The following is a 17,658-nucleotide window of genomic DNA, read 5'->3' as shown; positions in this document are numbered from 1 at the left end:
TCCTAGCGCCAAATCTAGAGACTTTTTTCTGCTACTGGAGACTTTGGAGACAACATCTAAAAGCAGCGAACTCTGCTCTCCAGAGCGAGTAGATTGGTAACCCCGCCTCCTGCTCTCCTCTATCTTGTCTGCTGTCATGATTCATGCAGCTATTATTTCATCCAAATGAAAAATGGAGAACAGATAAGCAGATCATGGCTTGTCTACAGTGAAAAGAAGGACTGGGTTATTTACTTTGGCCTTTTTGGAAACACAGGAAGGAGAAATCAGCTAAGTGAGCTTAGTGCTTGGAAAAAATCTTTCATTCCTTTAGAGACAGCATGAAAAGTCAGCTGAGTACAAAACATAGAGAGGAAAACAAGAAGAAAAGGGACAAGAAGAGAGGGACACAACCTAGAACAGATAATGGATGTCTATTCTATTAACATTTCTATATCTGGAGAATGGGGCTGTTTGATGTGTTGTCTTCTCCATTCAGAGGGGCCCCTGCCTGTCTTTGCCTAGGGCCCCACATTTCCTAAAACTGCCCCTGGTTCCTAAATATCTGCCTTTTTAGGATAAATAATTTACTAGGGTTGAATATGATGTTTGCACAAACATTTAGAGTTTGAAAGAAAAATATTTGGAGAAGGAAGAAATTAGCTTGACTCTACTGTCTGTCAGATACTGACGAGTTTTTCCACCCAAACAGAAGTTTGAAGTTGTTGTCCTTCATTAAGTCCTAATTAGAGGTCTCAGTAGACATCTTAATGTCTTGTTTTTCTCCTCATGTCAGTGCTGCGAGACGACGCGCATCATGCAACCTTTCAGGATAATGCACAATCATTTAGAAATACATTTTTTTTCTTCAGAATTTCATTTAGGATAATCCAGAAAACATCTTGCATGTTTACTCAGATGCACAACGCAGGAAGGGATAGAGGTGGTGTTACTGCCGGGAACATGTCTAGATTTCATGCTCAGCCAAGCAAACGGTCTGATGGCATTAACCACTCGCTGTTGTCCTCTTCTCTCATCCCACTCTCCTTCTTGCCCCTGTCATTGCTCTTTTCCTTGCATCCTTTTCCAGAGAGGCCAGAGAAGAGGGAGAACAAGTGTCCCACGCCGGGGTGTGATGGAACCGGTCATGTGACTGGTCTTTACCCCCACCATCGCAGCCTGTCAGGCTGTCCGCACAAGGACAGGATCCCCCCAGAGAGTGAGTTTGGCTTTGTCTTTCATCTGAATACAGTTTCCTGAGAGGGAATTTCACAGAGAAAGAATCATACCAGCCTATTTGTGGTCCAAGAAGACATTTCTGGGCGTCACTTTTTGAGACTGTAACTGCTTTTTACTTGAATTTGACTCCATACATGCAGCATTAATAGTTTGGATGGATGGCAGATGTGTGGGAAGATGCTTAACAGCTGGTTTTTGGAAAATAAAATGCAGTTTACATGTATCAGTCTGATGTGAGACTCGTACGTTGGGTTCGTTACCAGCTCTACGTTTATGAAGTTGTTTAGATTGTGTCGTGATTTTCCTGAATCTGTGATTCTTCTGCTCAGTTCTGGCCATGCATGAAAATGTGCTGAAGTGTCCAACTCCTGGCTGCACTGGTCAGGGCCACGTAAACAGCAACCGCAACACACACCGCAGGTATCCCGTCTGTGCAGTCGTTAATCTGTGTCCTTTATAAGCATTTCTGCAGGACAGGCTTTTGCAGTTTATCATTTCCCTTTGTGTCTGCATGTGCATGCATGCATGCAGGACAGCAAATGTGTCAGCCAGCATCAGTGTGATGTGGATGCATGTCAGCAGCTTGGTGATGTTTTTGAAATTCATCGACATTCCTGTCCCTCCGTCCTCACAGTCTCTCTGGATGCCCCATCGCTGCTGCTGAGAAGCTTTCAAAGACCCATGATAAGCAGCATTTCTCTCAGCTGGGCGGCGAGCATCTCAAAGGAAGCCCCAATGACAGAGTGCTGAGGTGGGTCATCAACAGCCACTCTGTTCAGATCCAGAACTGAGTCTGTTTAACACGGTTTTAAAGCCAAACCTTGCTGCAGTAGCCACTGGCTACCCACAGAGGGCGACACTTAAACAGTTTTACCGATATATCAATAATAACTCCATTTAGGCCCAACTAGTATGGTGGATTGATTACTTTATAAGTTTGCCAACCTTAAATTTGTATAAAAATCACATTTAGTTTTATATTAAGAGACTAACATTTTATTCCTCTAAAACTCGTATGTAAATTTAATGTTAAGTTTACTTAAAAATGAAACTTAAGACCTCGTAGACAGTAAGTGGCTTGCGCTCCCCATTTCTCCTTCTGTAATGTTTGCCAGCAAGCTACCAGGTCTGCTAATGCTAATGCTAACCAAATCGAGCATTTCATTTACCAGCTCAGAAGAACAGCGGCCATTTGCTTCCTTGAAGCCAGGTGTAGCGGCTAAAATCCCATATTTTAAGCTACTGGTGGTTTCTGTTGGAAGGCATAGTTTTACGTGCGCTCAAGTAAGATTTAGAATGCCGATCTTCCGTTTGACATGAAACAAAGTCATTTATTTTCAGCACAAGTCCATTATCTTACTGTTTTCCTTCAAGATCCACATAAATTGAACATAAATCCAACCAAGCACAGTAGAAAACTGTTTGCCTCAGCCTATTAACCACACCTGAACAGAATTGTTTGTTGACCTTAAATAACCCATCCCCTCATCAAACACTCAGAACTCAAAATTAAATACGCCCCCTGGTGGCGACAAACACCAAAGGATAATTGGCTCCTACACCAGGCGTATATGGAAGTAAATCTGTGTCGCTGGGATTTGAATTAAAAATGCCTGAAATTTAAATGTTGTATGTTTGTACTTCCTGTTTCAGTGTTAAAATATATTCAGAACACATTTTTGACCTAAAAAAATTGTCATTATTTCTACACAGTTGAAATTTCATTTGTTATTTTCTCTTCAAGCTAAAAATTCACATTACTATTTTACAGTGATTACATTTTCAATACTTATTTTTCAGTTTAATTTTTCAGTGTTAAAAAAATCTGCATATAAAAAAAATTCAACCTCAATATTTTCAGCCTCCTGAGATTCAACTGGCTGACGGTGAAATAGCCGTCTTAAATTCGGCGTCTAAATTCAGTGTAAAAAGGGAAGGGTTACTTCAGGTCACAGACATTAGCAATGGATTGTGGCGTCCAACACCCAGCCAATCCCGTTACGGTTTATTAGTCACGTGACGTGACGCTTGTGGCGCTCATACTGAAGGAAAACCAGCATCATAGAGCCGGTCATGCAAGCTAACGCTAACTCAGCTACAGAAAAATGAAAGTAATAAACTCACCGTTGAGTTAGGCGTACACTGTACGATTTTTTCAATTGTTGCACGCAGCTACGGCTCACACTGTACGATGAAACCGTAGCGATAAAAAGTTCACAGCTCACCATGTTTGTTCTCACGCTGTGCGACCCGACGCCCTAACGCCAAACCAGTAGAAGAACATGAAGCTCACTAGAGTGAAACGCGCTGCCTTGGCTATTTCTGCAATTCTGCGCAGAAAGCCCTAAAAAGAAAAGGCGACGACGTATTTGGACAAAGACATGGCTGAGCTAACATGGCTACTACGGTCTGTCAGTTTGACAGAAAGAACTCCATTTCACTCATTGCCCCCCCGCCATGCTGCTGGGTTTACATCTGAGAGGAAGAAGAAGAAGAGTACGACGGCCGACTGAATTTCAAACATGTTTGATTTTCTCCCGACCTTCAGATTCCTGATGGGAGGGTGGTCGTTAGAGGCCGATCGGCCCTCGTTACCTTCTGTATATTTCACAATGCGCAATCAGGCTGAAAGTCGGCCCGATTGAAAAATTCTCCCACGACTGGAAAATCACCCCGAAAAGGGTAAAAAAAAATCGCACAGTGTAGGAATGTTCTGTCAGATGAGCATACCCCATCAGACCAGCATAGCTATAGTCAATACCCATGCGCAAGACGTCAGAGTTGCCTTTATCCTTTTAGTTTGGTACGAAAAATAGACTTTAAACTACCTCAATGGGCGTGCATCCCTTTTGTCAAAAAACCAATTCAAGGTCAGATCACCATACGCTTCAAAAAACACCAAAAAGTAAGTAATCAAATAGTTTTTTTTGCACATGCCTAAAGGGAAACACGCCCAGTGAGGTAGTATAAAGTGTATTTTCCTTCCAAAACTAAAGGGATAAATGGGTATGGACTCTAGGTATGCTGGTCTGACCGGCTCCAACACCCAGAAACATGACAGATCATTTTAACTTCACTTAAAGCTTTCAAGAAATCAATGTTTGTATGGTTTATTTTTACTATTTAGCTACAGCACTAACTAGGATGATAAGTCATCATTATTTTCAGATATTTGTCATTAGCTAGTAGCCTATAGCCTAGTTAAAGGCTAAGGCCAGACTGGATCCAGTTTGTCTCGGAGGTCTTTGCCAGGTTTGCTGCTGCTCTGCAGACCTTAATCAATTCTGTCACATTAAATCTTAAGGTCTCCATATCTTCAGTCATCTCTCCAAACCAGCTTGGCAGCGTGATCACAGCAGAAAGAATGATAATTAGCACAAAGCAGACGCCAGCATAATGCTGTGTCCATGCTCTCCCTCGCTGGTATTTTAATTAATAATGCAGCTGATATGCTAATAATGAAAGTTATAGGGGCCTTGCAGAAGGATGGGGAAAATAATTGCCTTCCTAGAGGAAAACATCACCAGACGGACAAAGAATTGGATTAAAACGTAATAAGCTTTGTTTTCTTTCTTCAGATTGTTATGTAAATGAGCTTTCCGTCCATCATATTTATGTCAGATCCCTGCCGTAGTTCTCATTCTAACGGTATTCGTGTTGATTTGATGCAAAGACAAAAGAAAATCCTCGTTGATGGCTGCTAGGAAGTTAGTTCCTCCTTCGCCCTGCAGGCCAGGTCATGGAGCTGATTAATGTCCATACGGTTAGAAGGGGGAAAAAAAGAGGAGCGTTTTTTTTCTTCCCTCCTCTTCCTCCTCCTCTTCCTCCTCTCCCCGGTCTATCAGTGGATTTACGCCAACAGGTTTGACAATAGCCTGGGCTCTCCAGGAAAATGAGAGGGCTTAACGCTCATAAATTCCATGCTGTACAACATGCAAATGTGCCCTCTGCTGATAAGAGAGCTTTTAATCCTGCTGCACTCCTGCTAAGTACACTGCAGCTCCTATCTTTACTCATTCTCTTTCATTCTACCTATTTTCACTCATTCTTCATCTGTTTTATTCAGTTTTTCTCTCCTCTTCTCATTCTTTTTTATTTCTTTCTCCATTTAATCAGCTGATGTTCCGTCTCTCCCTTTGGCTCTGCAGGCCAATGTGCTTTGTGAAGCAGCTGGAGGTGCCCCAGTATGGCAACTACAGGCCCAACATGGCCCCCTCTACACCGCGCGCCAACCTGGCCAAGGAGCTGGAGAAGTACTCCAAGGTCTCCTTCGATTATGCAAGCTTTGATGCCCAAGTGTTTGGGAAGCGCACGCTTGCTCCAAAGATGACCACCAGCGAAACGTCACCAAAAGCCTTCAAAAGTAAGACAGCGCAAACAGTCTTTGTGTCCTTTGTTTTTTTGCAATTTAAATAATTCATGCAACGCAAAAACTCCTAATATTTATTTTATTTCTAAATGAAGGGGAGTTTGTTAGTCGGCCTTGTTTGTCAAATTCTTCACAGAGCGCTGAAACAGACACTGAAACCAAAATATTATCAGTAAAATCAATCTTTTTATTATTTCATTAATCATAAAACAATATGAAGGAAATAAATGGAGAATATTTTTTATTCATATTAGTATGTTTTGCATAACTGAGAGATGCAACGAGTTTTATCACCAACCAATATTCTGGATAAATCTTTTTTTCTTTAAATTGTCTCCTTTTTTTGTCTCATTTTGTCCTTTTAAATCAACATATAATTATCAATTAAACATACAGTCCTCATCGTCTTTATCTGACCCATCTAAGGAGAGAAAATAGAAGATGTTTGGACAAAGGTCAGAGGTTAATGAGCAAAGTTTTGACCGCAAAGGGTCAGAATTTGGTGCAAAGATGAAAACATGGATCAATTCTGCCTGGATTTCAGAGGCTTAGGCTGCTAGTGGCGTCAAACAGTTCAGGGGATATCTGAGTTCACAGACTGCAGATCGGATTCTGAAGCCCCGCCCCTGTGTGAGCTCATCAAGCACAGGTAGCCGTCTGTCAAAGGGCAGCCAGATGCATTCAATTCTATTCAGTTTATTTCTATAGCTCTAATTCACATCATGTCATCTCAGGTCACTTTCCAGTTCACCAGATCATCCAGTCAGATTGATTCAAAGTTTTCTATCTAAGGAAAACCAGCTGATTGCATCGACTCATTGACTCTTCAGCAATCCCTCACACTAAGCATGCTTGTAGCGACAGTGGAGAGGAAAAACTCCCTTTGAACAGGAAGAAACCTCCAGCAGAACCAGGCTCAGTGTGAGCGGCCATCTGCTGAAGCCCACTGGGGTTCAAGGAGACAGAAGCAGAGATAGAAAAAGAAGCATAGATACAAAAGGCAACTGTCAACCAGCTCCACAGGCGGCCCCGTCCAGGAAACACACAGCCAGGCAGACGAGCTCCGAGCCAGCTCCCATGTCAGAGGATGAAGAGAGCACATCCAGTTAGTCACAGTCAGAGAAACAGGACTACACTGGAAAACAGGCCAAGCTCCAACATCTAGAAACAAAGGTGTTGATGACAGCAGCACAGCTGATATTTCTCTCCAGGATGGAGTCACAGCCAAACAGGAACAGACCAGATGAAGCTACTATGAGAAAAAGCAGAGAGAGCAGAACGTTAGAGATTGAACTAACAGATTCTGCAGAGTGGGAGAATAGAGATAGAATGAAGCAGAATGATGAAAAAGGGGTCCCTATGTCCTCCAGCAGTCTAAGCCTATAGCAGCAGAACTATAGAGATAGCTCTATGATGCTTCTAAATGGAAATAATAAAGCTGCAGTCATATTACTTTATTAATTATTCAGGGATCTGTTTTATTTTCTTGCTCTAACGGTGGATTCTGGAAACATTTCTAGAGTTTTCTTTCTTTGGTGAATTAAAAATAAAGTTTGTTTCTTCCCTCACTGTCAGATCTACCTGTCTGTCTTCCTGCAGCCAAGCCCTCCTTCCCCGAGTCGTCCTCTCCCACCCTGAGCCTCCACGCCTACGGGAAGAGCTCCTCCCTCCCCTACGACTACTCCCATGACGCCGAAGCCGCTCACATGGCTGCCACCGCCATCCTTAACCTGTCCACCCGCTGCTGGGAGAAACCTGAGAATCTCAGCATCAAGCCTCAAAGCAAGGTACTCTCGTCAGCAGCCGATCCTGGATGGGTTCTGTCTCATGTTTTAGAGGCGTAATGAAGCAGATGCTCCTCCTCAGCCCTCTCAGCTTATTTAAACATTTGAAGAGACGCCCTGGTGGTGTTTGCAGTGGGATCATTAGCAGAGCCTCGTTCAGATAAAAGATTTCAGGCCACGGATGCTGAGACTGGAAGGGTTAGCAGTGGGTGTGCATTCCCCACTCCTTCCACATCGTCTCTGCATGAATGCATCATCAGGAGGCTTTGGCTTCCAGCAACACAGCGGCGTTGAGATTCGGTTGCATCACCTCCGTTATCCTCCTTCATCGTTTCATCCCTCCATCACACACTTTTCATGTTGTTATTAAATTTGGCTGACTGACACTTCACTTCCACCAGGTAGCCCCTCCCCCTTCTTTAATTTTTTCTTAGCATCTCGACCATTTTCTCCCTAAATAAGGTGTTTTTTCCTCTCACTCATTTCCCTCCAGTTGCACAGGAGACCTTCCTTCCCCCCATATCGTGCTTTCTGAAGGCCTTTTTTGTTTTGCTGAGGAGAGAAAGTCGCTGCTTTATTTTATTTCTATTTCCTAACATCGTTTTCAGATAATAAAGAGAAAATCTGTGTTGATGGCAGCTAAGCAAACCGAGGTGTTATTCAGCAAGGCGCTGATCCAAGCGCAGGCCGAGCTGCACCAATCAGCTGGGAACTGATCTGGAATCAGAGTCGGAGTCAGTTAAAATCCGATTCTGGAAGAGCGGAACGCCGTGCTCATCCACCTGGGACCCGTCTGGGAATGGTTCCAGTGCTCTTTGCCTCGCTCACGGTGCTTTGATATTTTTAGATCTTGACCAGGCTGTGAGAGCGTTCCTCCTCCGTTCACCCCTGGCTCTCTGTTCGCCTGCCAGCCCCAAAATGAAGCGAGGAGTTTCCAGCTCTCTGTCGGCGCCACTGGCACCGAAACACAGCATCTCCGACATGAGAGCAGCCGATCTGACGCAGCTGAACCCGTCCGACAAAAAGCTGAACGCTGCTGTAGGAATAAATACCAGAAAATGAACTGAGACAGAAGAGATTCACTGAGCCTTCAGCTTTTTACTTCGTTTTCAGCCAATTAGAAAGAAAAGCGCTTCGTTCAGAAGAGAAACAGAGAAATGTTTTTGTTTCAGCAGGTCTTCAGTTTAACGTAGTGAAAAGGGTGGGGTTATTTTAAAGCGGGGTCACATGTGGCTCTTTGGGGCCCTCCCTGTGCCCCCTTTGAATCATTCAGCTCTTCTGTTTGTTTCCAGGTAGAATATTGATATCAGGGCAGCAGCAGCACAACGCTTTAAAAAACATTTTTATATTTCATATTACAGCGACTCCCTCAGCCGCCATGATAGTAAAATAAATGCCTTTAATTTTTTTTTTTTAGTTTTAGTAAAGCATTCTTCCCTTTAGAGAAAATCCTCTGATTTTCTTTTAAGAACTCAAATGAATTTAGAATGATATAAAATTCCTTCCTAGTTTCTGGATAAATGTAAAATCCTCCTGGCTTTCAAACAGGAAGAAACCTCCAGCAGAACCAGGCTCAGTGTGAGCGGCCATCTGCTGAGGCCCACTGGGGTTCAAGGAGACAGAAGCAGACATAGAAAAAGAAGCATAGATACAAAAGGCAACCAGCTCCACAGGCGGCCCCGTCCAGGAATCACACAGCCAGGCAGACGAGCTCCGAGCCAGCTCCCATGTCAGAGGATGAAGAGAGCACATCCAGTTAGTCACAGTCAGAGAAACAGGACTACACTGGAAAACAGGCCAAGCTCCAACATCTTTTTTTCAAACAGAAATTTCTGTAAATAACATAAAAGACCTGCAGCACGTCTCATTTAATATTTGACAAGACAGATAATAACTCTTTTACATATTTCTTGCTCAAATTAAAATGCCTCATATCAATAAACCAATCTTCGATGGCAGCGCTATAGGGAAGCGCCTCATGGTGGGGCCCTTGGCAGCCATAGGAATGTGCCAAAGGCGGCGTTCTGCGGCACGCATGGCCGCGGTAAATTGTTCCCCGATGAACGGATTGTACTGAAACTGAAATCTCGATTACAAAGTAAATTGTGGTTGAAATTAATTGATTGAACTCTTTTACATTTTTTCTTATTTGCTCATATTAAAATGCAACATATCTTTCTTTTTTCTCTCTTTTTTATGAAAGGAAACAAATGTGCACTGCCTAAGAAGGGTGAGATGTTTTAATGAGTCAGTTTACTAAAACTTTAACTTAACTTCCTGTTTTTTGACACAATTTGACGCTTAGAAAGGAATCCATCAATCTGATTGGCAGCCAGAATCATTGGTTTCATCTTTAATGATAACAGATGCTTCAGCTACAGATTAGAGATCCCAGCGTAAACAGAAGGTTTGAGGTTCTGCCACCATGATGGGCCGTTATAGACCTAAAACATCCAGAGGTGGTTTGTTTGGGGGTTAAGCAGAACTGTTATGTTTCCACACAGGAAATGGACATCGAGGTGGATGAGAACGGCACGTTGGACCTGAGCATGAAGAAGCCCATCAAACGGGAGGGCAGCGTGTCTGGCACCAGCCCCGGGGTGCGCTCCCCAGACCCATCTTCATCCTCCTCCTCCTCCTCCTTCCACCACGGGGGAAACAGTGGAATGACGTCCCCAAACCTTCAAACGTACAAACAGGAAGAGTGGGAGGGGCCGCTGGATTTCACCAAACCCAACCGCCAGAGGGAGGAGGAAGCAGACGAGGTCAGTGCAATCAGACAGGAGCCTTTCCTGCTGCTGTCACTGAGGAGCTGCTGCAGCATAAATACCCACACACTAAAAAACCCTTAAGCCTTTTCAATGAAAACTTCTTGTTTACATCACTTTCTTTGTCTAATCGCCTTTTCTTGCTTCCTCTTTCTATTATTCCTTTCTTTGAGTGAAATGCAAGAGTTACCAGCAGCTGAAACATAGCAGAGGTGGTGTGGTCAGGTGCATTGCACCATCCAGGATTTGGCATATGCTAATTTTCACTGCTTTTAACTTTTTCAAAAGAAATATAAAGGCCTTGGATGTTAATTTTTTATGAGGACACTTTGCATTTGGAAACATCAAGTCTACAGAAGAATAAGGGAGGGGGGGGGGGAGTATGTGAAGTTTTGTTTTTCTTTTTTCCAGCTATGCAGTGATTTCTGTTCTGCAAACAAACCTAAGCAGTGCGTCTGTTTTCAGATGGAGCACACGGGCCACTCATACGTCTCCTCTGACCAGGAGGACTGCGACGGGCTGCAGGACTGTCTGGAGGACAGGAAGTACCCGGGAAAGAGTTCCCCAATTTTCCGGGTTTTTAAAAAGGCAATTTTCCGGGGCCCAAAGGTAAAAAACCCAAGGGGGGGGGGAAGGGGGGGGAGTTTTTCTCTCGGTAAGGGGGTTTTTGCCTTGGGGGAAGGTTTTTTTAAAACAAAGGGGGTTAATTGGAGGCTTTTTCCCCGGGAAACGTTTTGTTTACGGGGTTTTTGGTTTTAAATTCCGGTTTGGGTTTTTTCCCTTGCCCAATTTTTTTAGTGATTTTTTTAACCTTAAAAAAACCCAAAATCCTGTTTTTGAGGGGAAAACTTTCCCTTGACTTAAATTTTTATTTATTAAACAAACTAACTTTCCCCTTTAAAAAAAATTCAAAAATAAAACCAAGAAAAAATTTGTTTTTGTTTCCCCCAAATTTTTCTTTCCCCATGGAGGGGGGAAAACGGGACCTTCCAAGGTTTCTTTAGGATCTTTTTTGGAGATCCGGGACATTTTTAAACTTTTTTTCTTTAAAATTCAGGGGCTTTTTTTTTCCAACCAAAAATAAAAAAAGGGGCCCAAAAAATTTTAAAAAATCTTCTTTTGCATAAACAAAACAAAAAGGGGGAAAGGGGTTTGGGTTTGAAAATTTGGTTTCTCCTTGCCTTAATGGAAACAGTTTTCCCTTTTTAAAGCAGCATCAAAAAATAGGGCTGCCTTTTTTTTCCAAGAACTTTTATTTAACCTCTTTTTTTCCTTTTTAAATTTTCCTTATTAAAAGGCTTTCAAAAAATAATTAATGAACTTCTAGTTAAATTGGTTTTGGGGGTTTCGGGCATTTTGAACATTTAAATTTTTTTTTTTCCCCTAATAACTTCAGAAAAATTTTAGGAACATTTTGAAATTTTTAAACTGTTGAGGGAAATCCACCCTTTTAGGACCAAATTTTACTTTCCCCCTTTTCCTACTTTTTTTTTTTAATTTCCGGGGGCTTGGGGGGCCCCAAACCCCACACCCTCCCCCCCCCCCCAAAAAACACACAAGGTTCCCCCAAAAACCGGGCTGTGACGGAAAGCGGCCATATCACAGGAAACCCCCCGGCCCCCAATTGCGAGGTACGCCCAACGCCTGCTCCCTTTTGGGGGGGAAAAAGGGGTTGGTTTTGGGAGATTCAATTTTGGAAAGATCCTCAAAGGTTTAGACCCTGGGATTGGGGATAACGAGTTGGGGGGGATTAAGAGAAAATTTTAAAGGTTGGGTTTCAAAGGTTAGATCCTCAAAAGGTTAGATCCTCAGAGGTTAGACCCACCAAATTAATTTTCAAGGGTTTGGGAACCCCCCAGAGGTTAATCCTAAAGGGATTTTAAAACCCCTAAAAACGGGTTTAAGATCATCAGGGGTTTTTGGGGATTTTCCCCAGGGGGGGAAAGGGATCCTAAGAGTTAACCCTCAAGGGGTTAATCCCAAGGTTAAACCCTTTCGGAGGTTAGATCTTCTTTTTTTTAAAACCCTTTAAGGAAGGTTTTAGTTTTCCTCAGAGGTTAGATCATCAAAATTAGACCCTCAGAAAAAATTTTAGATCCCTCAAAAGGAGAATTTTCCTCAAAAGATTAAGGATCCTAAAGAATTTTAAAGGAAATCCCAGAGGTTAAAGATCCTCAGAGGAAAAGATCCTAAAAAGGGTTTTAAAATCCCAAGGTTAGATCCTAAAAGGGGAAAAAGATCCTCAAAAAAGGTTAATAAACAGGGGTTTGGGATCTTCCTAAAGGGTTAAAATCATAAAGAGGTTTAAAACATCAAGGGGTTTAAAGATCCCCAAAAAGTTAGTTTCCTCTGAGTTTTAAAGTTTTACCTCTGGGGGTTTTAAAAAATAAATAGGGTTAGATCCTCAGGGGTTAGACCCTCAGAAGTTAGACCCCTCAGAGGTTAGATCCTAAAGAGGCTAGATCCTAGAGGTTAATCTTCATGGGTTTAAAGATCCTCAGAGGTTAGATCTTCAGGGGTTAGATCCTCAGAGGTTAAAATCCTCTGATTTTTAGATCCCAGAGGCAATACCTCTAGGGTTAGATCCCCCAAGAGGTTAGATCTTCAAGGTTAAAATCCTCAAGGTTGAATCATAAAGGGGGTTAGATCATCAGAGGTTAAGTTTCAACAGAGGTTAATATTGTGAAGTTAAAATCCTCAGGGGGTTAGATTCCCAAGGTTAATCTTCAGGGGAAGATCATAGGGGTTTAGATCCCAAGGTTAGATCATCAGGGGTTTGATCCCGAGGTTAGATCCAGGGGTTAAAGATATTTTTTAAGATAACCTCAAGGTTAGATCCTCGGGGGTTTGGGGGCCAATGGGGTTGGATTTTAAAGGTTAAAATTTTTGTGAAGTTAGTTTCCCTGGGAGGGTTAAAATTCCCCAGAGGTTTTAAAGGTTAATTGGGGGTTGAATTTTGTTAAGATAGGGGGGGGGTTTGGGGGGTTTTGGGTTTTTGGGGGTTTTTTTTTTTTTAAAGAAATTTGTGAAGTTAATCCTAAAGGGGTTAGATCCTCAGGGGTTAGAATCCTCAGGGGTTTAAAATCCTCAAGGGTAGACCCCCTTTTAAAGGGTTTAGATCCAAAAGGGTTAGACCTCAAGGTTAGATCCTAAAGGGGTTTTAATCCTCAGAGGTTAGATAAAACAAGGTTAGATCATAAAGGGGTTAATATTTTGAAGTTAGACCCTTTCCAGAGGTTAGATCCTCAGGGGTTAGACCCGATGGTTAGATCACAAGGTTAGATCATCAGGGGGGTTAGATCCTCAGGGGTTAGACCCTCAGGGGTTTAGACCCCAAAAGAATTTAGATTCTCAGGGGTTAGATCCTCAGGTTAAATCCTCAGAGTTTAGATCCTCAGGGGTTAGATATTTTGAAGTTAAAAACCCCTAAAGGGGTTAATCATCAGGGGTTAGATCCTCAGGGGGTTAGATCCTCGGGGTTTTAAGTCCTCAGAGGTTAGACCCCCAGAATTTAGATCCTAAAGGTTTAAAGATCCTCAGGGGTTTTAGATCCCCCGATTTTAGACCCTCAGGGTTTATATCCTCAAAAGGGTTGGTTTCCTAAAGGGTTAGACCCTCAGGGGTTTGGGATCACCCAAAGGTTAGTTTTCCGGGGGGGGGGGAGGGGGGGGGGGGGGGGGGGGGGGTTAGATCTTCTAAAAGTTAGATAAACCCATGGGTTAAAATCATCAGAGGTTAGATCCTCAAAGTTAGTTTCCTCTGAGGTTAACCCCTTTTGGGGTTAGATAATAAAGGAGGTTAGATCCTCAGGGGTTAGATCCCAGAAGTTAAAATCCTCAGAGGTTAGATCCTCAGAGGCAAGATCCTCAAGGTTAGTTTCTTCAGAGGTTTAAAACCTCGGGGTTTTAAGATCTTTTCAGGGGGTTAAGCCTCAAGGTTAAAATCCTCTGGGGTTTAGATCCCAAAAGGATCTAACCTAGGGGGATTTTTCCTTGGGGGGGGGGGCCGGGGGGGGGACCCTTTTTTTTAAATTTTTTTTTTTTTCAGGGGGGGGGATTTAATTGGGTTTAAACCATGGGAATCCCACTGGGGTTTCCCCGGGGGGAAATTTAACCTATGGAATAACCTCGGGGTTAAGGGGTTTAATTAAGGGTTTAGAAATTTGGGGTAGTTTTCCCCCCAAAAAAGGTTAGTTAAATTTTGGATTAATAGAGGACTAACCTCGAGGCAAAGATCCCTGATTAAAAATAATCAGAGGTTAGATCCTCAGAGGTTAGATCCTAAAAGGGTTTAATCCTCAGGGGTTTAGACCTAAAGGGGTTTAAAATCTTTAAGGGTTTAATCCTCAATTTAATCTTCAGGGGTTTAGATTTTAAAGAGGTTAGATCCTCAAATTAATCCCAAAGGTTTGACCCTTTTCCAATGATTTTTAAAGGGGGTTAGACCCCAAAGGTTTTTCCCTTTTCCAGGGGTTTGATCCTCTGGGGTTAAAAATCCTCTGAAACCCAAACCCCAAAGGGGATCTAACCTCGGGAACTAACCCTGAAATCTAACCTCTGGGGATCTAACCTCATTATCAACCTAAAAGGATCTAACCCTCTGGGGTTTTAGATAAACAGGGGTTTAGACCTCTGGGGCCCTAAAACCCCTCTGGGGTTAGATTCCTAAAGGGGATCTAACCCCCCCAGAGGATCAAACCCCTCTGAGGTTTTAAACCTCTGGGGTTTAAAGTTTAATTTCAAAAAGGGTTAAATCCTCATAAGGTTTTAAAATTCCTCAGAATTAGACCCTTTCAGGGGTTTAGACCCAAAGGGTTTTAGTTTTTAAGGGGTTAACCCAAGGTTAACCTTTAAAGGTTAGACCCCAAATTTTTGATCCTCGGGAGGTTAGTTTCTTCGGGAGGTTAGACCCTTTCAAGGTTAGTTTCCCCCCCAGAGGTTAAATCAAAAAGGGTTAGATCATCGGGAAGGTTAGAAAAAGTGAAGAAGACCCCCAAAGGAGGTTAGATCCTCAAAGGTTAGAAAATTGTTAATTAACCTAAATTGGGACCCTCTGTTTTTTAAAGATCCTAAAGGGGGTTTTGATTTGTGAAGTTGGGATCCCTATGGGGTTAACCCTTTCGGGGTTTTAGATCCCAGAGGTTAGACCCCAAAGGGTGAGACCCCTTTTGAATTAGATCCTCAAGGTTAGATCCCAAAAGGGTTAATCCTCAAGTGAAGTCCTCAGATTTAATCCCAGGAAGGGGTTTCCCTCTAAAGGGTTAATCCCAAAAGGTTAAAACCTCAGGGGTTAATCCTCAGGGGTTTAATCATCAGGGGTTTAATAAATCAAGGGGTTTTAGAATTGTGAATTTAAATCCTCAAAGTTAGATCCTCAAAGGTTTAAAGATATTGTGAATTTAAAATTCCCGGGAGGTTAGATCCCTTGAAGTTAAATTTTCCTAAAGGGGTTTTTAAAAATATTTGAAGTTAGACCTCAGAGGTTAGATCCTCAGGGGTTTGATCCCCCAGGGGTTTAGACCTAAAGGGGTAAAAACCTCGGGAAGGGGGGGATTGAGTTGGTTAAGGGAGGGGGGGGAACCTAGGGTTAATTGTTTTTTAAAAATTTTGAGGTTGGGGGGGGTTGGTTTAAGATTTTGGGGGAATTTTTAAAAATTAGAGGTTGTTTGGTTGCCCCCAAGGGGGGGTTGGGGGGTTTGGGGGGTTTTTTTGGGGGGGGGGGGGTGGGGGGTTTAGATCCTCAGAGGTTAGATCCACAGAGGTTAGATCCTCAGAGGGTAGATCCTCTGAAGTTAGATCCTCAGAGGTTAGATCCTCAGAGGTTAGATCCTCAGAGGTTAGATCCTCAGAGGTTAGATCCTCAGAGGTTAGATCATCAGAGGTTAGATCATCAGAGGTTAGATATTGTGAAGTTAGATCCTCAGAGGTTAGATCCTCAGAGGTTAGATATTGTGAAGTTAGATCCTCAGAGGTTAGATCCTCTGAAGTTAGATCCTCAGAGGTTAGATATTGTGAAGTTAGATCCTCAGAGGTTAGATCCTCAGAGGTTAGATCCTCAGAGGTTAGATCCTCAGAGGTTAGATCCTCAGAGGTTAGATCCTCAGAGGGTAGATCCTCTGAAGTTAGATCCTCAGAGGTTAGATCCTCAGAGGTTAGATCCTCAGAGGTTAGATCCTCAGAGGTTAGATCCTCAGAGGGTAGATCCTCTGAAGTTAGATCCTCAGAGGTTAGATCCTCAGAGGTTAGATCCTCAGAGGTTAGATCCTCAGAGGTTAGATCATCAGAGGTTAGATCATCAGAGGTTAGATATTGTGAAGTTAGATCCTCAGAGGTTAGATCCTCAGAGGTTAGATATTGTGAAGTTAGATCCTCAGAGGTTAGATCCTCTGAAGTTAGATCCTCAGAGGTTAGATATTGTGAAGTTAGATCCTCAGAGGTTAGATCCTCAGAGGTTAGATCCTCAGAGGTTAGATCCTCAGAGGGTAGATCCTCTGAAGTTAGATCCTCAGAGGTTAGATCCTCAGAGGTTAGATCCTCAGAGGTTAGATCCTCAGAGGTTAGATCCTCAGAGGTTAGATCATCAAAGGTTAGATCCTCAGAGGTTAGATCCTCTGAGGTTAGATATTGTGAAGTTAGATCCTCAGAGGTTAGATCCTCAGAGGTTAGATCCTCAGAGGTTAGATCCTCAGAGGTTAGATCCTCTGAAGTTAGATCCTCAGAGGTTAGATCCTCAGATGTTAGATCCTCAGAGGTTAGATCCTCAGAGGTTAGATCCTCTGAAGTTAGATCCTCAGAGGTTAGATCCTCAGAGGTTAGATCCTCAGAGGTTAGATATTGTGAGTTAGATCCTCAGAGGTTAGATCCTCAGAGGTTAGATCCTCAGAGGTTAGATCATCAAAGGTTAGATCCTCAGAGGTTAGATCCTCTGAGGTTAGATATTGTGAAGTTAGATCCTCAGAGGTTAGATCCTCAGAGGTTAGATCCTCAGAGGTTAGATCCTCAGAGGTTAGATCCTCAGAGGTTAGATCCTCAGAGGTTAGATCCTCTGAAGTTAGATCCTCAGAGGTTAGATCCTCAGAGGTTAGATCCTCAGAGGTTAGATCCTCAGAGGTTAGATCCTCTGAAGTTAGATCCTCAGAGGTTAGATCCTCAGAGGTTAGATCCTCAGAGGTTAGATCCTCAGAGGTTAGATCCTCTGAAGTTAGATCCTCAGAGGTTAGATCCTCAGAGGTTAGATCCTCAAAGGTTAGATATTGTGAGTTAGATCCTCAGAGGTTAGATCCTCAGAGGTTAGATCCTCAGAGGTTAGATCCTCTGAAGTTAGATCCTCAGAGGTTAGATCCTCAGAGGTTAGATCCTCAGAGGTTAGATCCTCAGAGGTTAGATCCCCTGAAGTTAGATCCTCAGAGGTTAGATCCTCAGAGGTTAGATCCTCAGAGGTTAGATATTGTGAGTTAGATCCTCAGAGGTTAGATCCTCAGAGGTTAGATCCTCAGAGGTTAGATCCTCTGAAGTTAGAT

The 17,658-nt window shown here is 42.9% G+C and overlaps 1 protein-coding gene across 1 annotated transcript in view; it reads left to right on the top strand.

The window, feature by feature from the left end:
* Window positions 1–17,658, top strand: part of LOC119782137 (myelin transcription factor 1-like) — a 76,973-nt gene that overhangs the window by 43,788 nt on the left and 15,527 nt on the right. Inside the window, exons 8-14 of the mRNA XM_038282948.1 lie at window positions 1,070–1,198; window positions 1,548–1,638; window positions 1,853–1,969; window positions 5,367–5,581; window positions 7,187–7,374; window positions 9,876–10,136; window positions 10,605–10,748. Of these exons, the coding sequence (XP_038138876.1) occupies window positions 1,070–1,198; window positions 1,548–1,638; window positions 1,853–1,969; window positions 5,367–5,581; window positions 7,187–7,374; window positions 9,876–10,136; window positions 10,605–10,748 (1,145 nt within the window). The remainder of the gene's footprint in view (window positions 1–1,069; window positions 1,199–1,547; window positions 1,639–1,852; window positions 1,970–5,366; window positions 5,582–7,186; window positions 7,375–9,875; window positions 10,137–10,604; window positions 10,749–17,658) is intronic.

Source organism: Cyprinodon tularosa, unplaced genomic scaffold (genome assembly GCF_016077235.1).
Source record: "Cyprinodon tularosa strain WSP-4 unplaced genomic scaffold, ASM1607723v1 ctg1041, whole genome shotgun sequence".
NCBI lineage: Eukaryota > Metazoa > Chordata > Actinopteri > Cyprinodontiformes > Cyprinodontidae > Cyprinodon > Cyprinodon tularosa.
Note: the sequence above shows the minus strand (reverse complement) of the source record. Positions and strands in the feature narration are given on the sequence as shown.